Source organism: Megascapheus bottae, chromosome 14 (assembly GCF_031878675.1).
Source record: "Megascapheus bottae isolate mThoBot1 chromosome 14, mThoBot2.hap1, whole genome shotgun sequence".
In the NCBI taxonomy this organism is placed as follows: domain Eukaryota; kingdom Metazoa; phylum Chordata; class Mammalia; order Rodentia; family Geomyidae; genus Megascapheus; species Megascapheus bottae.
In genome coordinates, this window is record NC_143522.1 from 29,118,167 (window position 1) to 29,143,396 (window position 25,230).

At 44.4% G+C, this 25,230-nt stretch overlaps 1 protein-coding gene across 4 annotated transcripts in view; it reads left to right on the forward strand.

Annotated features, from left to right (window-relative positions):
- Nucleotides 1–25,230, forward strand: part of Eml1 (EMAP like 1) — a 146,339-nt gene that overhangs the window by 69,783 nt on the left and 51,326 nt on the right. For 3 of the 4 annotated variants that reach the window (XM_090344821.1, XM_090344823.1, XM_090344820.1), the window contains exons 2-3: nt 8,802–8,984; nt 23,831–23,963. In XM_090344821.1, coding sequence (XP_090200947.1) covers nt 8,802–8,984; nt 23,831–23,963 — 316 coding nt within the window. Of the gene's footprint in view, nt 1–8,801; nt 8,985–23,830; nt 23,964–25,230 lie in introns of those variants that run through there. The other variant, XM_090344822.1, reaches the window with a different exon arrangement.

The following is a 25,230-nucleotide window of genomic DNA, read 5'->3' on the forward strand; positions in this document are numbered from 1 at the left end:
GAACCCAGGTCTTTGTGCATGCTAGGCAAGCACTCTACCACTAGTCTAAACTCCCCTCCCCCCAAATTAACTTTTAAATCTCTGCATTCACAGAGAGCTCATTACATGTGAGTCTCAGCAGTGCTGTGAATTTGGCTCATCATATCTAGTGCTCTGATTAGGACTGATCAAGTCCAGCATGTTCTGGGTGCTAGAACTCAGAGCTCTTCTGCTTACCACAGCAGGCCTTCTGCTCCCACAGGAAGGGCACACTGTTTTTGCTGTGTGACAAGAAATGATGAAATGGGGTAGGGCCAGATCCTAAAATCCTTTAGATTAAGGTCTACAAGTGCATTCCTTTTTGCTAGTATGTGGGCTTTGTAATGTGCATCTGTGGCTAACCGCAGGCTGTTAACAGCAAGAGTGTCTGCGGTCAGCCTGGGAGAGTCCTCACTGGGTGGGGGCAGGGAGTCCAGTCTGTCCCAGCTTCCCAGTACAGCTTCCCTGCTGCCACGCTGTCGCTGCAGAGCTCTGAGTAATCAGACAGCCTGGTGCACAGAAATGAGAGATTTGCTTGCTCTTTTGGGAACAAAGGCATTTTACTGCCTGTGAGGTGGTGGAAACTGCCATAGAAGCTGCGGCCTTGAACTAGAGGACAGACAACCTGCATTCTCAGTAGCGCTGGGACTCCTGTTCCTCTAGGGGTCTTTATTTATTTTTGTAATTTTTGTTTTGTTGTTTTTTGAGCCACACATCCAGCCCCCATGACTCTGTCTTAATGGTGTTTTGAATATGAAATGGTGGAGTTAAATATATGAGAAAAATACATGGTGGGGGCTGGTATCTGATGAACCATAATTTTCCAACATCCAGTTATTTGAACAATAGCAATAATCCCTTATGCTTGTAATGTTTTCACAGTGCTCTACAGATATCATTTGAATGGTAATTAGCTAGGGTTACAAATCTCTGCTCTGAGGAAGTTGAGCCCTTAGCTAGAGTTGGGAGGGGGTTACGGGGAATGAGGAAATAGAGATCTTCCCCCATCTCTTCCTTTGATTTCTTTGCTTCATATTCATTCATGTTTCTTCCCTACCCCTTCCCCATGCCTTATATCTCCATTTCTCTCATTTTCTTTCTTAACTTCTCTGGGGCTGGAACTTTCAGGACCAGTTAGTGTGGCACCTATGTGTGTCTGTTTTGATTTAAACTGCACCTTATCCTTCTCTGTTATCAGGAATGTCCCTTATGAATGGCTAGCTCCTGCTACTGGTGGACGTACAGTCAAAGCCCGCCTGATCCTTTCCTTCATTACTTTTTTGGGGCTGTGTTTTAAGCTACTGAGACCCCTCTTTAGCCTTTTCCTATTGAACACCCTTTCTTTTTATCCCACTTTGTCCCACCAGACATCTTGGCTGTCAGTAGTCCAGTTCCTGTATGTTTTCTGGATCCACACTAGGCATCAATGCTGGGAGAAGTGTGGTTTCAGAGCCATCTCCTCCAGGAGCCAACCAGGACTGTCTGCTTCCTAGTGTGTGCCTCCTCAGTCTACTCCTACCAGGGGAGCCTGGGGAGGCTGCTGTAGGTAAGACCAGCCTTCAGGAGACCCTACTGCTACTTGTGCTGGTTCTGGCTTCAGCAATGGCTGTTCCCACCCCCACGCCTCTGCCCCCCACATGGGTGATGCCAGTCTTGCCCTGGTCACACTGCAGCTGTGTCTCTGTGTCAGATCCAGTGAATTCTGCTGGAGTGCAGTGCAGCCAGAAGGCTGGAGCCTAGCCTCAAAGGACCTGGAGTAGCCCTTGCAAGGTTCTGGGCATGGTATACTTCCCTGAGCCTGGAGTTCCAGGGCTTAAGATAGCCCACCCTGACTTTTGTGTACATTGTGAGACAAATAAGCCAATGTGTGTGCAAAGCCTAGAGCATGGATTTGTTTATTCCTCCCATGTATACTTATTGAGTACCCTGGCAGTGAAGAAAACAAAGGCCCTTACGTGTGTGTGTGTGTCCGGGTGGGGGGACAGAGAACAAGTCAGCAAGTCAAAGAGCAAGACCATGACCTTTAGTGGCCAGTACTGAGGAAACATCAAACCAGCTGGGGGACATACCCGCTCACATTTGCAGTCAGTAAGGGAAGCCCTTACCCATAGCTGTAAAGACAAGGTCTGTGTAGTAGAGGCAGCTGGCCACGATGCAAGCCTGGGCATCCCACTACTTAAACTGGAGCCAGTCACCAGCTGGAAGCCTCTTAAGAAGCTTTCTCTGTCTCAGGCTAAGATGACAATGGCTGTAGCTGAGTAACTGTAAGGTGTCAAAGACTTTCTCACACATGATCTCAAATCCTCCTTCTCTACTAACAAAGTGCCACCCTCTTGTAGTGCCTGGGATTGAACCCAGGGCCTTGTGCATGTTAGGCAAGCACACTGAACTATACCTCAGCCAGCCTTTTTCCTCCCTCCTTCCCCCCTCCCTCCTCCTATCCCCTCCTTCCTTCCTATTCCCTCCTCTCTTTTTTCTTCCTCCTCCCTCTTTCCTCCCTCCTCCCTCTTTTCTTCCTTTTCCCTCCTTCCTTCTCTCCCTCCCTCCCTCCTTTCCTTCCTTCCATGGTACTATGGATTAAACCAAGAGCCTTATAATTGGTATGGAGGCTCTCTTGATGCTGAGTCACAGCTTGAGCCCTATTTTTTGCTGCTTACTTTTTTTGTGTGGGTCATGGAGCTTGAATGCTGGGCCTGGGCACTGTCCCTGAGCTCTTCAGCTCAAAGCTACCACTCTACCATATTTGAGCCACAGTACCACTTCTGGTTTTCTGGTGGTAAGAGTCTCATGGACTTTAGTGCCCAGGCTGGCTTTGAACCGCGATCCTCAGATCTCAGCTTCCTGAGTGGCTAGGATTACAGGTGTGAGCCACTGCACCTGGCTTGCTGCTTACTTTTGAGACAAGGTCTTTATTCCTGCCCAGGCACACCACTGTGTGCCATCCACCTATGTTAGATTTCCTTCACAGCCAAATTAACAAGTGCCCACCACTGCATCCAGCTCTTCATTGAGAATGGGTCTTACCAGCATTTCCCTTGGCTGTGCTTGAATCATGATTTTCCCAGTTTTGGCCTCCCAAGTAGTTAGGATTACAAGCATGAGCCCTGGCTTTCCCTGTTTTCAGATGAGGAAAGCCAGGACCTGAGCAATTAAGCAGTTGCTCATGTCACGTACTAACAAGCAGCAAAATGGAGTGTTCTAATTGCATGATTCCCCCCTTCTTTCCTGAAAGGCCAGGTAAATCTGAAGGAAAAATGCAGGCTGAAATTGCTCACAGGGAAAGAGAAAAAGATAGGGAGGAAGACAAAGACAAAGAGAAAGACACAGGGAGAAAGACAAAGAAAACTCCTCAAAGACTGAAAAACCAGCGAATGTGTGTGTGAAAGAGATTTTAATCATTCCCAGATCACGTCCGAAGCGCAGGTCACTTCGGGCATGGTAGGGAGGAACCTCGAGAGAGCCTCTGGCCAGAGCAGTGTAAGGGCGAGGCGATTTTAGAATAGAACTGAATGGGTTCAGACAGGAACAACCGCAAATGTGTGTGTGAAAGGTAAATCTAAATCTTAAGTCTATACGGGAGTAAACAGTTTAAGAACAGGTGAAAAGCGCAGACTTGAGAAAGAGAAAGAATTAGGTAGTGATTTAGAAAGCCTGTGCTCGGGTGCAAACTAGTTGAAAACAGGCTAAAGCCTTTTAGGGTCCCTGACAAAATATAGAGACGATGACCCTGAGTCAGCTTGAAGAAGTTACAGAAAATGGATTTTTGCCCATAACCCCCTTAAAATGAAGGGACCAAAGTCATTTTTGGAAGGTGAAATAGGAAAAATTAGAGACATGGGAGACAGTTTAAAACAAAAAAAGGGGGGGATTGGAAGACTCTTCTAATTCTTCCATTGCCCTGCTATTCCCTATGGCTTGTGTGAAATGTTTCCCTGTTTTCTCTGACTGTTGTAGTCAGAGCCCCTCAGTATATACTAGTGCCTGTACAGGCAGAGGAGAATGCTTTCCCGCTCATCAGTAAAAAAGACTTTGGTATTTTCCTGGTCATGGTGGTGGCCATTGCCATTGCCCTTGCCCCTGCAGTTCCTACAGAGAATGCTTTGAATAAGCCATTAATCAGCATGTGAGGACTGGAATTGTTACGTGCAAAAATGACGTTAATATTCTAACTTTAGGTGATTTTGGGAACTTGATCAAAGATGGGCAGGATTGATCGGTTTGGATTTATTTTTATGGGCTATCTATATTGTTTGCCTACAAAGTCAACGCAGAAAGTGAATGCTATATACGACAGGCATCTGCTCCCATGGAAATAGGTGCATCCCCTCAAGTCTGATTTGCTTAAATGGACGGCTGGTAGCCTATCAACCTAAGACAGGAGCCAAGTAAAAAGGACTTGGTGATCCCATGTCGGGTAAGAAGACTAGCGAGCTTGGAGACACCTAAGACAGGCACAGTCGATCTGATATGATGGTAGCCCCACATATCCTAGGTTTTTTCTTAAAATACAGATGGGGGAGATGTTGGGTTTTTTGGAGAGAGATCTTCCTGCCTTGATGAAGCTGCGTGGCGTCTCTGTTCGTGCTCCGGGGAAGGAAGGCTGAGTGCGGGAGGACAGTGGGCCCTCTCCTCTCGCGGCTTGGACTGGTCGGGGTGTGGTTTTCCCCATCCCTAGTCGAGAGGGACTGGGGATGAAGGACCCCGGCACTTGCCTCCCACCCCAGGCTCTTTCTCCCCCAAGACATACCCTCTCAGTTCCAAGACTATGTTTACCTCTCTGTAGCTTCACCATACTCTATGAACACATGTAGTAAATGTCTGTGTTCTTTCTGGTAGTTTCTGCACTCTCAAAGGATTAGGGGCATTTGGCTTTTTACCTGGCATTGTGCTGGGCACTTACCAGGAACTCGATTCAAGTTGACTAAGTTTATAACCAGCCTCAGCTTCCCCTCCCCTGGTCCTGTGTGGATGCTACAGATTCTTGCTTAGTTCTTAGAATCTTGTTCTATAGATTGTGAGGCAGCAGTCCAACTGGATGTGCATGGAGTGAAAATGGGGGGGGGGATTTTAGATGGAAGATATCTATTTACAAAAGCTTTGACTTTTACAAAAGTCTTATGCTCAAGTTTATAGTAATTAAGCTGAGTCCTCATTTAGAGATAGCAGCTGTGTCACAGCTGTATGACATCTGTGGCCAGTCTTGGTCGTTCAGTGAATCTCTGTGAGTGCACTGGGAGTGGGAAGGGGGTACACTGAGCTGTGTGGCTTCATTGTACAGTGCCAGAGGCTGAGCTTTCCTGCTCATTCCTGGAACAACAATCTCAGCCTTCTGGATTATAGGCATGAGCTACTGTGCTAAACTTCTCCATTTCTTTCAGTTGCCCTCAGGGCCTTGTGTGTGTAGACAGGTACTCTACCACTTGAGCCATGCTACCAGCCATCATCCTGATGGTCTATTTTGATATTAAGGTATCACTTTATGCCTGGATCACCTGAACTGTGAATCTTCCATTTGTGTTTCCCAGGTTACTGAGATGACAGGCACACATCACTCTGCCCACATAGTCTTGTGATTTTTTTTTCTTTTGCTTTGATCAGCCTCTTGAGCTACTATGGCTGGCATTAAAAAGCTGGCCTTGAACTGGAATTATCCATTCTCAGCTTCCCAGGTAGCTAGAATTACAGAGATGAGCCATGGGTGTTTGTTGTTACACTTGTACAGTAGCAGAAGTCATTTTGAACTTCAGAGTTATAGTTCTAAGTAGCTGCCTGTGGCTCCAGGGGGAGGGGTAGAGCTGCAAGGTTCTTTCAGTCTGTACAGGCCCTGCTGAACCCTCCTGTCACATGGAGAAGTATTGGGTGTTCTCATAAGAATTGAGAAATGGTGGCCAGGGTGGTACTTCTCCATCCATCCCCAACACACTGCTCTGTGAGAGGACTATATCCTTATCAAGCTATACTTTGTCTTTTTACTTTGTTTTGCCAGTCCTGGGGCTTGAACTCAGGGCCTGAGCACTGTCCTTGGGCTTTCTCAAGGCTAGAACTCTACCAGTGGAGCCACAACACCACTTCTGGCTTTTTCTGTGTATGTGGTACCAAGGATGCAAACCTGGGTCTTCATGCATACTAGGTAAGCACTCTATTACTAGGCCAAACTCCCAGCCCTGTGCGTTGTCTTTTTAGAAAAGAGTACCTGAAGTGCTGGAAGCAGAAATGGTGTTGTGTGCTGTAGTTTGGGTTCCTGTCACGGGCCAGGCACTGCATGGTATTCACAGAATCATTGTTTCTTGCTATTATAAACCACACATTCACAGCTATGAACTATCGCTTGAGCCTTCCCAATCCAAACCCCCAAAATACGGAGTGCTCTGAAATCAGAAACTCGTTGAGCGTTAAGGTGATGCTCCAAAAGTTTGGGATTTCCAAACATTTTAGACTTCAGAATTTCAGATTGGTAAAACTCAAACATCCCCAAATCAAAAAAACAAGAAAACAAACTACCTCCACACTTTAAAACATTCTTGCTTCTATTTCAAAGAAGGACTAATGTTTATGTTACATTACTATGTGTTTGTTACATTACTGTTTGCATAGAGCACTATTTGTCATGGGTACATTAGACATTGAATGTACATGGCATTCATTATCACAGGGAAATCAGAGGCAGCTGGTTGTCATGCCTAAAGTGATCAAGTCATTGGCCAGGATCTAATCACCAATAAGTAATAGACCCAGGAATCGATCCCTGCCGGTGTGTATGTCAATCAGTGCTCCTTCTGCCTCTGAAGGCCCAGGATGCTTGGTCTGGGTAACCCTCAGGAACCTGTTTGAGGTTGGTTTTCAGAACCATGTTTGACCCCTGCAAATGCAGGGAGGCTGGAATGTATAGTCTGGAGAAGAGCTGCTGATGGCTGGAAAGAGGAGCTTGTAGAGGTTCCCAGCCAGACCTCTACATGGCACGGGTCACACCATTGCGGGCTTGGCTCCTGCTCCAATTAGATCATATCTACGATGGGCCTGTGCAGTCAGGGTGTATAGTGTGACCACTATCTGGGAGATAGCCTCCTGATATCAAGGTGGACAGACGCTTGCTGCCTGGTACAGTTACACCCCATCGTGTGACAGATCCCAGCTGTCCCTGGGGAGGATAGTGGGTGCCTCAGCCAGCAGTTCCAGTAAAGATGGAAGTGCCTTTAAATAAAAGTCAAAAGGTAAAAATATAGAATATACTGTTGTTTTCAAACTTAACAATACATGCAAAGAACATTTCAAAAGCCCTGAGATAAAACACTTTTTAGATAAATTGTAGAGGTACAGAAACTAGAATTACTCCTCTATCATTTCTTCCTTCCTTTCATCTTTTCTTCCTCGTCTTTCTTCTTTTCTCAGTGCTAGGGTTTGAACTCCGGACCTTGTGCTTGCTAAAACTAGTGCCCTATCACTTGAGCCACACCTCTAGGCTAAAGCTATTCTATAATAAGTAACTTCTGACTAGTCCAATGAGTTCTTTGACAGGAGATAGAGGCAGCATCCTGTCGTGCTGTGACTCTGTGAGCTGTTGGCATTGGTCTGCAGGGGTTAAAATGAGCTCTGGGCTTTGTTGCTCAGGAGCTGATGCCCAATGGAGTCCGAAAATGACTTTCAGACTGCATTGTTTTTTTGCTTGGGCAGGGTTTTTCCATTTGACTGCTAGAGGGTGGGGGTGGAGGATGTTTAGGGTGCCATGCCTGGAAGCTGACAAGACTCCATGATGCTTACATTCCAGTTGGGAGGTGTAGAGAATAAAGAAGCCAGAAGACAATGATAATTCACAAGCATGCTATTAAATAAGTCAGTGAGACAGAAGGTAAATACTTCATATAAACATGCTCTTGCTTTTTTCCCAGACTTGGACTGTAATCCTATTTATGCTTCTTATAAAGCAGGGGTGACAGATGTGTGCCACTTTAGCAAGCTTTTGATTGAGGTGAGGCTTCCTGAACCTTTTACCTGAGCTGGTCTCCCAACTGTTATTATCCCAGTCTTGGGCTAGGATGATAGCCATGAACAGCGCTATACCTGGCTAGATAGGGTTTGGGGAAGGTTCTTTAAAGAACTTCAGTTTGAGTTGAGATCTAAAGAACATGAATTAGATCCTTTAAAAAGCTGGTGAGAAAAGGCAAAAGCGGACACCAAGGCCTAGGACAGAAAGAGGCATAGTGGCTTCAGTGTGGGCGTGAAGGTCAGAGAGGGGAGGAAGGCCCCTGGAGCCTTGTGAGCCTCATGAGCAGTTAGGAACTATGGTTCTGGATAAGCAAACATGACTGCTTGCCAAGCAGACATGCCTACTTGGTGCCTTGTCCTTCAGGTCCCGACCAATGGGTAATGTGGCATATGGTCATATGACTAACTACCTGTCCATTAACATTGCTGGAGTAAAAGCTGGAAAGCCAACTGAATGTATATTCAGGGCTGGGATGTTGAAGTAGACAGCCTTGATTGCCCTCTCGCTTCTCAGGTTCTCTGCTGTTAGGGGAAAGAAAATGAGTTGACTTGCATGTGGAAAGATCTAATGCCAATCAAGATCACTGCTTAAAACAAGAAGCATGGCCATGGAGAAGGAAAAAACCCATACTATGAGGAGTTGTAGCCCTGGACAACATATGATTTCATGTGATTCTATGTACAAGCTGTTTGTTGCCTTTGGCTTGTGAACTGTGTTACGTTCACATGTGAGCTCTTGTTCCTAAATCTGAGTGTTCTGCGAGTATTTAAAGCTCATGTGACACTTTCCTTTGGCTTAGATGACAGTGCGTCTGCTGCCAGCAGCATGGAGGTGTCAGACCGCATTGCTTCTCTGGAGCAGCGAGTCCAGATGCAAGAAGACGACATCCAGCTGCTCAAGTCTGCGCTGGCCGACGTGGTTCGACGGCTGAACATCACAGAAGAGCAGCAGGCTGTACTTAACCGGAAGGGACCTACCAAAGGTGGGTATTCATGTAGGGCCTTAGGCAGTACTGCTGTTACGGGGGATCCGTGCTCAGCAGAATATACCACACACTAATATTGAAACACATCCCAAACTCAGAATCACAATTAAACACCTTAGCCTGGCCAAAGGAATCACACCACAGGTGGCCATGTTTTTTGGTGTGATGGTAGTGAATTGTGCTGCCTGTGGGTGTATATTTACAGATGATTTTTGTGTATGTGGGGGGGGGGGGTCACGGGGCTTGAACTTGGCCTGCTGTCCCTGGGTGCTGTCCCTGAGCTCTTCAGCTCAAGGCTACCACCCTACTCTTGAGCCAAGCCCCACTTCCCATTTTTTAGTGATTAATTGGAGATAAGAGTCTCAGGTCCTTTTATGCCCTGGCTGGCTTTGAACCTTGATCCTCAGATCTTAGTCTCCTGAATAGCTAGAATTACAGGCATTACCCACCACGCCTAGCTTATAGATGATTTTTAAAAGTTCTTTGAGTCGGGCCGTGAGTTTAGCCTAGTGGTAGAGTGCTTGCCTAGCATTCACCAAGACCCAGGTTCGATTCCTTGGTACCACATACATAGAAAAAAGCTGGAAGTGGTGCTGAGGCTCAAGTGGTAGAGCCTTGAGAAAGTCCAAGGACAGTGCTCAGGCCCTGAGCTCAATCAAGCCCAGGACTGGCAAAAAAAAAAAAGTCCTTTGAGGCACAGAAAGGGACATCTAAATCAGCCACCAAGCACAGAGTTGATTAAGGTTCCCTGGGAAAATCTTGAGAGAGAGCTGGCAGGAGGAATGGTGCTTCTGATGGTCCTTTGTGGAGACCTCTCCGTCTAGAAAGTTTGCTGGTAATTCTCGTCTCTTCTGTGTCCTTACTTCATGCTGTCATTGAGTGAGGTTCAGCAGTCACTCACTCAGATGCTCTGTGTGAGTCCCTCAGTGGGTCTGGGCACAGAGGAATGGCCCTTCCTTTGTGGAGCTCAGAGTCCTGAAGATGTTTCTAGCTAACTTGCCCCTCCTGGCTGGTAAGCCACACAGGCTGTACTTTCTGTTTCTGTTTCTGTTTCTTTTCTTTTCCCAGCAGCACTGGGAGATTTGAATGTGGGGGGGGGGGTGGGCCTTACATACTTAATAGGCAGGCAGTGGACCACTTCAGCGACTCTTAGCCCTGCCTTTTTTCTGATAGAATCTTATTTATTTCTCTCTGGTTGACCTGGGATCATACTTCTCCTACCTTTCCCTCCCCAGTTTCTGGAACCATAGGCTATATTACCATGCTTGGCTTAGGGTTGAAATGAGGTCTCACTGACTTTGTGCCTGGGCTAACCTCAAGCTTCTATCACAAATCCTGTCTCTTCTTCCTGAGTAGCAGGTGTGACTCAGTATTCCTGGGCCCTTTTGTTTCTTTGAAGGCTTCTCTGCCATCCATGGAGGCACAGGATACCACAGAGAGCTCTACCAGCAGATTTCTGACAAGTTAAGCCATTGTTTCAGTTCCCAGAGCTTTTGAGGATGAGGAATAAGAAACAGTACTTGAATTAAGAAACTTTATAGGGACCCTCTTAAAATATTAGAAATGGAACACCCCATAAATATCCATCTACTCATTATCAATACCCTGATGCCTGCTCTTGTGTGCAATTCTCATGATTGTCTGGGCCGTGGCCTCATCTTGAGAGCAAAATTCCTTTGCATATAAAATGTTGTGAGACTGAAGCCTGTCAGTATCTCTTTAAAAATGTCTTTATTTTTGTTTGGTTTTTCCTTAATCAAAAGAAGATGGTCTAATAGCCTCTGATTAGTTCTTTCTCAAGTCTTGGGCTGCGTTTTCATACATCTGGGAGGAAATGTCTTTCCTCGTCCTTCCTTTAGGGGTGTGAACAGTCTCATGTGAAATCCATGTGTTCTCCTGAAGTCTATATTTTAAATAATTCTTTAATATTTTTCTCCTTTTATGTTACAAAGCAACTGGGGTATTTCAAAATAGAAATAGGTTATTTTAAGTATTCTTGACCTCCTCAGCATTTCAAAAGCAGATCTGATGACTACCATATACCAAAGGCTACATTTGAAGTAGCTGACTTGCATAAAGCTTCAGACTTCTTTTTTTATTATTTAAGTTAATTTATTATGAAGATGATGTACAGAGGGGTTGCAGTTGTATAAGTAAGGTAATGAGTACACTTCTTGTCCAACAGAATTACTCCCTCCCTTGTTTTTTTCCCACTTTCCCTCCTCTTGGAGCTTCAGATTTCTAACAAAACTTCCAAGTAAAACTATATTTTCATAGCTTAAACTGTTCTTGAGCGGGGAATGTGGCTTAGCTGGGAACAAGTGCTTGCCTAGCATATACAAAACCCTGAGTTTGATTCCTCAGTACCACATACACAGAAAAGCTAGAAGTGGCTCAAGTGTTAGAGTGCTAACTGTGAGCAAAAGAAGCTTAGGGACAATGCACAGGCCCTTAGTTCAAGCCACAGAACTGGCAAAAAAAATTTAATGGGGATGAATCTAGAGCAAATCATGTTGAGTGAGACAAGTCAAGACCAAAGGAACAAAAGGCTCATGGTATCCTTAATATGTGGCGATTAGATCCAAACAATACAAGAGCAAGGACTCAATATTTGCGCACCCAATGCTATGGACATGGTATTGGAAATATAAACCCATAACTACATAGACATAAAAATCTATGACTCTATAGACATAATGTTTTATTACATAGATTAATATGTATCTATGACATACAAACCCTCAGCCTAATTTTAATTATGTACCTCTTTGTGCCATGTGCCTAGTAATGCAGGGATGCTTGTGCCCCAAGGAGCAGCTACCAAGCCTGTTCTGTTTAGAGCATAATGAGCATTCCAAGGGCTCAACACCTGACCCACATCCAGCCCCGATAGCCCCTGTTCACTCGTCAGTACTAACTAGCCTCAGTACTTTCTGTGAGCCCACAAATCTTTTGGATTGAGTGAAGTTTCTCTCAGACACAGTCACTTGGAAAAACCTTTCCTTCAATATTTGCACAAAAGCACATGAAGTAAATAGCATATGGATCTGGGTGCCTGGGGCTCATGCCTGTAATCAGCACTACTCAGGTGGCTGAGCTCTGAGGATCACAGTTCAAAGCAGCCAAAGCAGGGAAGTCCATGAGACTTACCTACCCAAAACGCCTGTAGTGGAGCTATGGTTAAGTGGTAGCACACTAGCCTTGACAAAAGAAGCTTGAGGTCTCTGAGTTCAAGCTCCAGGATACACACACACACACACACACGCACGCACGCACGCACGCACGCACATGTATTTAAACAGGAAGTTGTTCAGATGTATACAGAGATTTTAGTCAACAAGCAATGGTTCTCTTCTGTGTTGTAAATGGGAATTGAAAGCATTGTTTCTGATCCGAGGCACCGAAAAAGCTCGTCTTCATCTGATGTGAGCACAACATATTTTGATGCATCCTTTTCATGACCCTTGCTCATTTGCTCCACTCTGTGTGCTGGCACACACAACGGAGACACAACCATACGCCAGGTGGAGTTTCAGTAACAGTAACTATTTCCACCACAAACTTCCATAGCCCATAAGCACAGAATTTTCAGGGAGTATTCTGAGAATGCTGGGCACCCACATGTCCACCAATGGCCAACTGTGCAGGTGTCTTAGGATCCAATGCAGGCTGGTCAGGGACCAAGAATGACTATGTACACTGCTGAAAGTAGTCACTGGCTACAAGGTTTGAAGCTTTGACAGTACTAGGCTGTGGTGAATCTTGAGATAAACATCTATTCACTGGGAGTGATAAAAATCAAAATGAAATTGCTAAAAAAAATAAAATCAAAATTTGGTCCATAGGGGTTCATCACAGTTGAATAGTTTGACCTTCAGGAACAAATTGTTCAGTTGAAGAATTTGACCTCTAGGGACAATTCATTCAATTGATCCAATAATTCTTTCCCAGGACGGTACTTATTGAAAAAAAGTGTCATGACTTCTGACCTTTGACCTATTTTTATCATTGTTTACGCCACTTAACTAGGATAACAATGACTACTGGTCTCAGGAAGGTGCTTCACCAGCAGACTGAGTTTCTGGCTCCCTGGGTCAGAGGAAGTCAGTGCCCCTCCCAGGAAAGACTGCACCCTTGGACATACAGTCCGTTAGAGCAGGCGACATTCTGCCTGCTTCCCCTGCACAATGAGTTCTGACTCTTGATTGATCAGCTTGAACTAATTGTCCAGCTCTTTGGTACTAGTGGCTGCTGCCCCGGGCTCATCCACGTAAGCTTTTCCAGTTTTGCTTTGTCCTTTTTTCTTCCTGTGGGAGTTCTTAACATATTGAGACACATCTAACAGCACAGAAGAACCTCAGCCTGCAAAGGTAGCTTTCCTTGTGCTCAGTTTATGTTTGGATTCAGCGACTTGTCATGTTGCAGTTCTGCTGAGTTTGGGTTTCCAGGCAGCAGAGGAAAGAGAATATCCTAAAATTCCTACTAAAGGTGAAGTTTTTCCAAGCTGTGATTGGAGCAGGGCCATACCCACAGATAGCAGAATACAGTGCACAAGACCCCCCTTGAGGGATGCATTATGGGTATAAATATAGACAGATTCTTGATAAAGGGGTTCATGGAAGCCTTTTGCACTATGGAGACAAATGGAATAGAAACAGTAGAGAATGGCAAACAGTTGGGGCATGGTCAGAAAAATATGGTATTTCCCCAGTTAAATCCTATATAGTCTCCCAAAATGTTTGTGTTGCAGTCAGGCATGGTGGCTTATTCCTATAGTCCCAGGACTCGGGAAGCCAAGGCAGGAGGGTCAGGTGTTTTAGGATAGCCTGGGCTACTTAGTAAAACCCTGGTTCCCTTCCTCTTACCCCCAACTGAAAAGCGAAGTTCATTATCAGTAACTAGAGAGAACATATTCATTTATGTACAGCATAGGACATAAAACTACTTACTAGCATTGCAACTAAAGAGAAGTGTATGCAAACAAGACTGGGATGAAGAATATCAAGAGGCAGACAGGTTGTGCTTTTTTTTCTAAAAGTAATGGGATTATAACATTTCTTTTTTTATATGTTTAGTTTGTTTCTAAAAGTTGTGGTATGTATTCCTTAGTAAACAGGAGGAATCACTGCTTTTTTTTCTTACTATACCAGTACTTGAACTTTGGGGGCCTCAAGCTCTCACCTGCTTGCTCATGGTGGTGCTGTACTACTTGATCCATATTTCCAATCCAGCCTATTGCTGAAAATAGAGTCTCAGGACTTTTTGGCTCAGACTGGCTTTATTCTGTGACCTTCCAGGTCTCAGCCTCCTGGCCTAAGTCACTTCTGTCTTGCCATGGAATCTGAGGTCAACAGCAGGGCAGATGTCAGGAGGCTGAGGTCAGCTCCAATGAGACCCCAGGAAGAAGAGAAGGTGTGGTTTGTAGTTGGTTTCATCATAGGTCTATTTTGTGCATGGCCACAATATAACATGTAAAATACAATACATTGCAAATACAAATACATTGCAGTACTATAATATAACATCTAAAATATAGATTAATATATAATCATTCATTCATGGCTCCATTTTGTGATGTAGCAATCACTAAGTAGTCCAGATTTCTTATTCTAAATTTGATTTCTTCATTTATGGTGAGGTTAGGAGTTTGTCTCTTCAAACACTTTTTTTATTGGTCCTATACACTAATGGATCCATTAATTATTTATGAATGGCCATTTTTAGAAACGTATTTCTAAGTTTATATAAATTATCCTAGAGAATAATTATACATCAATAATTATATTCACTTTATAGATGATATTAATAACTAATAGATGGGAGAATTACTAAGGCTTGTCTTAGAGATCATTAAGCAAGTGAGCTCTGCCATTCCAAGACATGGAAGCCCTGTGGCCTCAGCTTTCTGTGCCCGCAGCCTGTCTCTGGGTGTCTGCAGAGTGTCTGCAAGGAGCCTGTACTAGCTTAACACCTCCCTCCATCCTCACAGTAATACATACAGCCACCATCTATCACCATGGCTTGCCAGCCAGCTGAGTGCTGAACTTAGTGACAGGTACTTTGCTCTGTCATCTCCAGCCACGACTCCACGTTCCATACAGCAGGAACAATTATGCTACCTTACCTGTCAGGAAGCAGTCTGCAGGAGGCCAAATACTTTTACCCTAAGATACCCAGCTGGCTAAGACAGATGGGGGATACAACCCCAGGCCCTGGTTTCCTGTACATGTATCTTAGCAGTATTGCTTAAATTAGAATTATTCTGACAAAGCCAGATTGTTAAATGAGTAGGTATATGATTTGAAATAAGCTTGTTTTCCTTCAAAGTTTAATTAGATTTGTAAAGTATTCCAAATAGAATAGCTTATGACAGGTCCTCCTTGTACAAACACACACAGTGTCTTCTGTTTTTCTCATTGCTCTCCCCTGTTCACATGGGTATTTTCTCATGATTTATGGGAAAGGTTTAGTAGATGGTTTTAGCCTTTCAGAGATTAAGATTGCTTTGCCAGATGCCAGTGGCTCATACTTGTAACCCTAGCTACTCAGATCTCAGGAGGCTGAGATCTGAGGATTGGGGTTTGAAGCCAGCCCAGGCAGGAAAGTCCATGAGACTCTTATCTCCAGTTAGCTACCCAAAAAAGTCAGAAGTGGAGCTGCATCTCAAGTGGTAGAGCACTAGCCTTGAGCACAAAAGCTCAGGAACAACACCTAGGCCCTGAATTCAAGACCTAAGACATCCTTTCTCTCATTTCGCATTTTCTAGTGGCTAATTGGAGATAAGAGTCTCACTGTCTTTAGTTCCTGGCCTGGCTTTGAACCATGATCCTCAGATCTCAGCTTCCTGAGTAGCTAGGATTATAGATGTGAGCCACAGCACTCAGCTTGATATGTTACTTTTAATAGCAGTTTTATTGAGATAAAATTTACATAATAAATTTCACCCTTTTACACTATATAATTCTTTGGATTTTAATGTGACCAATGTTATAAAAATAATTACCCCTCTGCAATTTTAGAAAATTTTCATCACCCAAAAAGAAACTCTGTACCCATTAGCAATCATTTTTTATTGTTTCTTCCCACTCTGTCCCATCCCTCCCTCCCCCATCCCCATCCCTTGGCAACCACTAATCCATTTTGTGTCTCTCTGGATTTGCTGTCCCAGCTGTGCTCTTTGAGGACAGCACATGGCCTTCCTCCTCCATCTTCTTTCATTAGCATAATTGTTTCCCAGAGGCATGCACATTGCAGCATGCGTACTTTCTTTTTGTGTCTAAGTAATATTCTGCTATATGCAACATCTTGTTTATTCATTTATTGGTTGCTGGGCTCTTGGGTTGCTGATAAATTACTTTGTGAAGTCAGTTCACTTACCTATTCTTACACATGTATTTCTATCATATGGAACTCTTTTTGTTTGGTTGTTTCATGTTAGTACTGGGACTTGAATTCTGAGCCTTGCACTCTCCCTTAACATTTTCTGCCCAAAGCTGGTATTTCACCACTCGAGCCACAACTTCACTGCCAGCTTTTGGTGGCTAATTGGAGATAAGAGGCTCATGGAGTTTTTCTACTGACTTTGAACTGCAATCTTCAAATCTTAGCTTCCTGAGAAACTGGAACTCCAGAGCCTGGCTGGAATTCTTAATACTACAGGATTCTTGCACTACTTGACCCAAGCCTTAAAATACAAACGAAAGACATCTTATGATGGTCAGATCATTTCATCTGCCTTTTGGACTGTATATTACAGCCTTACCATTTTGATTATTTTATTTTTTTGACAGTATTGGAGTTTGAATTTAGGGCCTCACATTTTGTTTTTCACCATTTGACCCACACCACCAGCCTTTTTTCCCTTTTTAGTCACTTTGCAAATAGTCATGTGTTTTTTTGCCCAGGCTGGCCTTAGACAGAGATTCTCCTACCTACACTCTGCCACATAACTGGAACCACAAGTACATACCACTGTGCCTGGTTTATGGACTGAGATGGTGTCCCACTATTTTGCTTGTGCTAGTATCCAACCTCGATTATTGAGATCTCTGCCTCTCACATAGCTGGTATTACAGGTACATCTATTGTTTTTAAATCTCTTAAAAAGGGAGTGGTAAGAATTAGGGTTTTCAGCTTGCTATAGGTCTTCATGCAGCTGATATGGTAGTAGATTCCAGGGGCACCATCTACTGCCCTGTGCTCACTACACTGTGTCTTATCCTGGAGGCATAATTTGGTGATACATGGCTCATCCTTGCTCCAAAAAGTTGGGCCACAGTTTGCACAACCAGCCCTGTGTGGCCTTTTCTCCCATAGTCCACACTGTGACAGGTGGCCCTGTGCATTAGGTATTTTGTACTTTGCCAGGATAGGTTCCATGGGGATTTGAGTCTTCACCCTGCTACCCATTTCCTGCATCCCTTTGCCTGGGAAGCAGTTTGAGAAGTGTCTGTCTTGGGAGCGGATCTATCTCAGGGTTTTCCTCTCTCTGATGTGAATGCAACTGTGGGCTCTGCCTTGTGCCCCCCCCCACACTCTCTCTGACTGTGACTTAAAGGTTGCATTCTGTTCCTTTCACTCTGATGTCCAAAATGAAGCATTTTACCAGTGGATATTCATGCAACAGAAGATATTAGCCATACTTTTCTGGTGCCTCCTTTGTGCCAGGCTCTTTCCTAGCCCTCACAGCAACCTTCAAGGTGGCACTATCATCTTATTGTAGAAGGAAGCCAGGGAGTGGGCAGGGCAGAGGCCCTCCTCCACTCCATGGTTAGCCAAAGTCCCAGAAAACCCAATTCTGTCTTCCTCAGAAGTATTTTCTGCCCCTGAAGCCTAGGGTTCCAGCTCTCTTACTGCCCCTCCAGTAAAAGCACTGTTGACCTAACATATTTTTGGGATCTTTTCAAAATTGTATTTTATTGTTAAAATAATTTATAGAGTAGTTACAGTTACATTCATCAGGTAATGGGTACATTATGTCTTGAACCCTGATACCCCTTCTCATGTTTTTGTCCCCCTTCCTTCCTCCCACCCTGACCTAACATTTATCATGTTCCTTTTTTTTCTACAAAGTTCTCCTTCTGTGTTTTACCTTAAAGAACAATTAAAACATTACTTAAAAAAGAAAATCTCTTTCATGCACCAGATTACTACCTGGAAGCTAGGGATGGATTTGTTCTCTGCTCTCAAAGAGCAGGAACCTCTGCTAGTGTGGTTTTGCTTCTTTGCTTGGCTGAAAATGATTCACGACCACCATTCTTGTCTCCTCCTGATCTATGACTGGTGCTTGTTCAGAACAAACACTGAAAAGTCAGCTTTCTGGCACCATGGCAAAATACTTGAGATAATCAACTTAAAAGGAGGAGGCACTTGTTTGAAGATATGTTTTCAGAAGTTCTGGTCCACGATTGCTTGACACTGTTGCTTTGGACTTGTGCCAGCACAGTACATCTTGGTGGGAGCACATGGTGGAGGCCTGGTCATCTCATGGAGACCAGGAAGCAAGAGAGTGTGACAGGAGACCAGAGTCACAGCATCCCCTTTGAGGGCCTGTGCCCAATGACCTACTTGCCTTCCCCCATTCCTTCCAGTCCTGCTGCAAGCAGGGGACCAAGCCTGCAGCATACAAGCCTTGGGGAGGAGCTCAGGTCCCGATCATAGCAGACACTAGGGGGTATTCTTTCTTCCCCCCAAACCAGATTTGGTTGGCTGTTAGTGGCTAATAATCCTCTAGTATGGTAAGATGAGAAAAACTTGATGGGATGTCTTGTGCACATTGATGGTTACTAAGCTGTGGAAGCTGGAGGTGCTGCAGCTGTTTAAGAAGCCAATGGTAATAAAACTTCACAGGTTCTAGCCAGATGGGAATACTAGACAAAATTAGGTTTTGACAAAATGCAGCTCTTTCCAGCTTCTTCATTCAAATAGTGGTCCTCATACACCTTCCGCTTCCTCCCTTTTCCTTGTCCCACCCTCCCTTCCATGGATTCTCAGCAGGACTTAAATAGTTCTATCTGCTTTTGATGCTGCTCTGAGGTGTGTGTGTGTGTGTGTGTGTGTGTGAGAGAGAGAGAGAGAGAGAGAGAGAGAGAGAGAGAGAGAGAGAGAGAGAGAGACAGACAGACAGACAGACAGACAGACACTAAGCAAGTACTGCTGAGCCACATCCCCAACCTGACTCTATTACATTTTAATAAAATTTATTCTACACTCTGGGAAAGCCTCCTGCATGCACTTGACTTTTCTTACATTGACTTTTCAAATCCCATTTCCACCTATAGAAGAAGGACAATAATCATTATGAGACTGGATTTTGAAGTTGTAACTTAAAGAATTAACAACTTAGCCCTGACTTTGAAAGGACAAAATAATGTCCTTAGACATTAGAAGCAAGGTCTGCATTACTGAAATCTAATGAGGTCATCTCTCAGTATCTATTTTGGGGTTTGGTTGTCATTTACCCCCAAATACAAAAATAAGAGAGTGTTTCAGGTCATTCAGTGTAAGAGTATGGTGTTTGCCCATAACCATTCCCTTGCTAAAGCTCCTGCTGCCCAGGCCAACAGGTTTCTTAGCCTCTGCTTCCCTTAGGATTGGGAGATGAGGACTAGAAAGAAGGGGGAGGGAGAAAGCAGAGTTATTCTGCCTTTTGCAGAAGGAACCTGTGACTCCTTCCATATGAGTCCCTTAGCTTGTCCTGTCCCTCTACCAAAAGTCCCTACTGCTCCCCCAAGCCTGTGTTTTCTTCCATTGTTCCCCACTCTGCCTGGGAATGTGACAGTATCTTGCTAAGGGACAGAGTAGCCAGCCTGGACTCTGGAGCTGGAAATGAAGTTTATTCACTTGGAACATGTGTGTGGGAGAAGGGTGTGGCTCTAACCTGGGTGGTGTGAGTAGTTCCTCTATGTGCATCCCAGGCACATAGACATCTGAGAAATCTCAGAGGCCTGGACACTTATAGCTCATGCCTGTAATCCTAGCTGCTCAGGAGACTGAGATCTGAGGATTGCTCTTTGAAGCCAGCCCAGGCAAGAAAGTTTGTGAACTTCTTATCTTCAGTTAACCACCAAAAACTGAAAGTGGAGCTGTGGCTCAGGTGGTAGAGTACTAACCTTGAACAAAAAATCACAGGGACAGTGCACAGGCCTTGAGTTAAAGCCCCAAGACTGGGGGGAGAAGTGGGGGAGACAGAGAGAGACAGACAGAGAGAGACAGACCGACAGACAGAGAGAGACAAAGACAGAGTGAGAGACAGAGAGAGACAGACAGAGAGAGACAAAGACAGAGTGAGAGACAGAGAGAGACAGAGAGAGAGAGAGAGAGAGAGAGAGAGAGAGAGAGAGAGAGAGAGAGAGAGAGAGAGAGAGAGAGAGAGAGAGAGAATAAAATCGGATGGAAGAATGAGACCAAATCATAGTAGTAACTTTGGAAAAATGAAATGTTGGCACCACAGATTGGAAGATGGGGCTACAACCCCATTGTTACTCCTCAAAACCTTGTGGCAAAATGAGAGTTGAACCAGGCATGTTAATGCCAGTCAGATCAGATACAATGCATTTCAAAGTGTTAGCAGTCTGCCCTACTCAAGTGTTTGAGAGCTGCTGCCAGCTTTATTCTAGCTGTTACTTTGCTGCCCTGGTGCTCTGTAGCAGGTGCAGCAGGCTAGCCAAGCCAGGGGGAGTTGTTGATAGGAGACAAGAGCATTAGAGATCAGTCTGGACAGAAGTCGAGAGAAGCAGATGGCAGAAGTGCAGCGCTGTGTGCCAGGAAGCCACCAGGAACCATAGAGATGGTACAGGCAAGAATGAAAGGGTGCCCATGGGCCAAAGTATGCCTCCTGGGCCTTTTACCAACAGAGGCTCATTCTCTACCAGTTCCAGAGCCCCAAATCCCCAATCCAATGCCACTGGGCCAAAATCAAGGTGTCCACAGGCCCAGCTCTGCACATGCTCCTGGAAGCCTGCTCTGAGACTGGTTTGCTATTGCTAATAGCTATGGCTGGTGGACGAATTGCTTCAGTCTCTGCCCCATCTTTCTATGCGGACATACTCATTGGATTTAGGGACCACAGAGGCCACTGCAAAGACTCAGTTTTCAAATAAAGCCACCTTCTGAGAATTCAAGTAGAATCTGACACCCCTCCCCAGTCTGTAACCTCTTCTCTCACAGTGAGAACCTGGCCCCTGCCTTCCTCCTTTGCCCATACTTTGCAGCTCTGTTCCAGTGTCAAACAGTGGCCTCTGCTTTGCCAACCCAACTCTTAAAATCACAGAACTGGTTCCTTCTGTCCTGTTCTATAGTCTTACTCAGGCCTACCTGTTACTGCAGTTCCTCTTCCCCACACCCTCTCAGAAGGGGTGTTATATAATTGTGACACAATTAGATTCTTTGTGGTGTGTGTATGTGTGTGTAATGGGGTTTGAACTCTGGGCCTGGGTGCTTCCCCCATGCTTTTGTGCTCAAAGCTCTACCACTTTGAGCTAATCCAGCTTTTTGTGGTTAATTGGAAATGAAAGGCTCACAGACTTTTCTTGCCTGGGCTGGCTTCAAACCATGACCTTTAAGTCTCAGTTTCCTGAGTACCTAGGATTTATAGCCACTGGTGCCTGGCAGTTAGAGAGAGAGAGAGAGAGAGAGAGAGAGAGAGAGAGAGAGAGAGAGAGAGAGAGAGAGAGAGAGAGAGAGAGAGAGAGAGAGAGAGAGAGAGAGTGTGTGTGTGTGTGTGTGTCCTTGGGCTCAGGACTTGAATTCAGGGACTGGGTGCTATCCTTGAACTTCTTTGGCTCAAGGCTAGTGCTCTACCACTTCTGGCATAGCACCACTTCTGGCTTTTTCTGAGTAGTTAATTGGTGATAAGAGTCTCATGATAGTACTTTCCTGCCCAGGCTGGCTTTGAACCACAGTCCTCAAATCTCAGCCTCTTTAGAAGCTAGTAGAATTACAGGCATGAGCCACCAGCATTTGGCTTAAATTCTTTTTCATGGTCTGAATTCCTTTATGGGGTTTTCCATCTTCCAGCTGATCTTTCTTCACAGACATTAAAGATCACTCTGTGCTGTGAGGGTCTCTGGGCTTTTACCATGATCATATTCTGTGTCACCACATAATATAATATCAGTGCTTTCCACACTTCGCCTCATCAACCCTCCCCCAGCCTCTGCAACACAACCAGCATGTATTTTCCATCTTTAGATTACCCTTTCTAGATTGTTATATAAGTGGAGCCACTCACACATGCAGACTTCCTTCCCTCACATAGCAATGTGGACTTAAGACTCATCTGTGGGTTTGTTGTATTACAGATTTAGATCACTTTAATCACCTTCTATCACATAGTCCCTGTGTGGATGGACCAGATTGTATATATAGTTACCTATCGCGGGATAGACTGGTTGCTGCCAGTTCTTGACAATCACAAATAGAGCTGCTATAGATATTACATACAGGCTTAGTAAACGTACATTTTTTAGAGGGATTGAGTAATACCCAGTGTCAGCCTGATTACTGGATCATATGGTAAGGCTATTTAGTTTTGTAACTGCCACTGTGTTTTCCAAAGTGGCTGTCTCACTTCTTGTTCCCAGCAACAGAGAGAAGGTTGGTGTTTGTGTTTTGGATTTTTGCCATGTACATCCAGTAGGTATACAGAGACTTCTCTTTGTAGCTTTTATTCGCATTTCCCTAATGACAGTGAACGTGGAACATCTTTTCATGTGATTATTTGCCATCTGTGTCTTCTCTGGTGAGGTTCTTTTCAGATCTTTGGCCACTGAGGTATAAGAGTTCCTTTTTTGTTCCCCATACAAACCTTCATCAGATATGAGTTTGTAAAAAACATTTTCCCCCATCTATGACTTGAATCTTCATTCTCTCAAGTTGCTTCTGAAGATTTTAAAAGCTCACAGTGAACCCACACTACTTTTTCTTTTCTTGTGTGGAGCATGACTTTTGTATTGTATTTGGACATTTATCACCAAACCCAAGGACATTTACTACTTTTACAGTTTTGTTGTTTTACTGATTTTGAGCTAATTTTTATGTTGGGTGAGTGTCTAGATCCATTGTTTGAGCCACCATTTGTTGAGAGGTTGTTTTTTTCTCCCCTGCTAGCATTTAAAACTGACATCTGGGGGGCCAGGAGTTTGGCCTAGTGGTAGAGTGCTTGCCTAGCATGCACGAAGACCTGGGTTCAATTCCTCGGTACCCCCGAAGACCTGGGTTCAATTCCTCGGTACCCTGCATACATAGCAAAAAGCCGGAAGTGGTGCTGCGGCTCAAGTGGTAGAGTGCTAGCCTTGAGAAAGTCCAAGGACAGTGTTCAAGCCCTGAGCTCAAGCCCAGGACTGGCAAAAAAAAAAAAAAAAAAAAAAAAAAAAAACCTGACATCTCACACTAGACACAGTGGCTCATGGCTATAATCCCAGCTATGTGTAAGGTAGTGATCACAGTGGGAGGCCAACTAAGGCAAAACGTTAATGAGACCCTATCTCAGAAACAGACCAAGCATGATTTACATGTTTGTGATTCTAGCCACTCAGGAGGTATAGAAGTAGGAGGCTCATGGTCTAAGAATGATTCCCTAGAAGAAGTGAGAGAAAAATAAACCAAAGGCAGAAATTGTTGAGGGGTGATTCACATGTTAGATTACTTGCCAAGAAAACATGAGGTCCTGAGTTCAATCCTCACTACTTCTAAAATAAAGAAATGTAAAATTGACACTTCCTTTCTACACAGCTTAAGTCCTACAGAGTTACTGTTGCTAAGCAAAGCATTACTGTTGTTAAAGCAAAGTGTTACTGTGACTTAAGGAAAAGTTTTTATTTCTTTTTGTGTTTGTCTTACAGCAAGACCACTGGTGCAGACTCTGCCTCTAAGAACCACTGTCAACAATGGCACTGTGTTACCAAAGAAACCCAGTGGCTCCCTACCATCCCCATCCGGGTCCAGGAAAGAAATCACCATACCTTCAACCAAAAGGTAGACCCATGAAGCACCTCCATAATGAAAAGGCATTTTCATTTCCCGACACCCCATAGTGTTTCATCTGAATCAAAGCTCATAAAATTCAGCCATTGGTGTGTTGTGGTCAAAAGAATACTGTTTACTTCTTCTTGCTTTAGATTTAACTGAATTGTCTGAAATCTCATTGACTAGAACCATAGTATGCAATTTTGTATTTTTACTTAAAGATTCTCTTTCTTAAAACAAGTAGGCTCATAGCCTAGGAAGAAAGAGCATGTTGTACCCATGTCCATACATAGAACATAGCAAAATTCAGATTGCCATAGCAACCTTAAATTTGTGAACTTGCCCAAATTTTATACAAATACTTCCATATTGTATCTAACAACAGAGCTGTAGATATTGGTGCTGTCTACCAAGTAGATTGCAGTGTGTTCTTTCCTTTGCAATGATTAGTTATAATTGTCATATTCAAATACTCTATCTCATAGCCAGTATTGAATTCGTAGGTATAGGAAACAAGAGATCTGATGGCTATAGAGTATAGCTAGCCTGGCAGAAATTCCTTAGCAGCAGTACCCCATGGGACTGCCATCAAGTGCAGAAATTGTGGAGTTCATTAACATATGGATGTCCTAGGGACACAGGGGATGTGAATGTGGGTGCTTCTGGGCTCTGAGGGTTCTTGTGTGCGCAGAGAAGTCAATGCTGCTGTGTCAATGCTATAGAAATCCAGCCAGCCATCTTTACAAGCCTCCTCATTTCCTTGTAATTTGGTGTTGAGATCTTCCCTCACCTGGGACTGTGAACTGCAGTCTGCCCTGTTGGGGCTCAGCAGCTTGGCAGTGGAGGTTTGCAATGTCTTTTGTGAAGTACTTCTTTGTCCTGGAGAAGCTTGATGTCTGTGTCCCACTACGTCTCTCTCACAGGAAAACTTGTGTTGGCAGACACCAGAGTGGCTTATGTCTGCCCTATGTCTAGTTTTCCCCTCATCCAGAGAGCTGCTCTTTGGAACAGTGCTGAACCAGAAAAAACTTAGGTTTCTGCTGCCTTTCTGGTGAGACACAGGAAGTGATCCTAATGACACAGAACCCGTTTTTCCCTCACAGATCTGTGAGAGAAGAGGGAGCCCCCAGGGCTGACCCAGGGCACTCAGCCAACAGTCAGGTGCAGGGAAGAACTCTGCTTTTATGGACTCACAACGTCATCTCGTCTCTCTTGGGAGTGTTATGGACTGGCTACTTTAGAGAAAACATGTACGAAAACTGTTCTGCATAAGTCT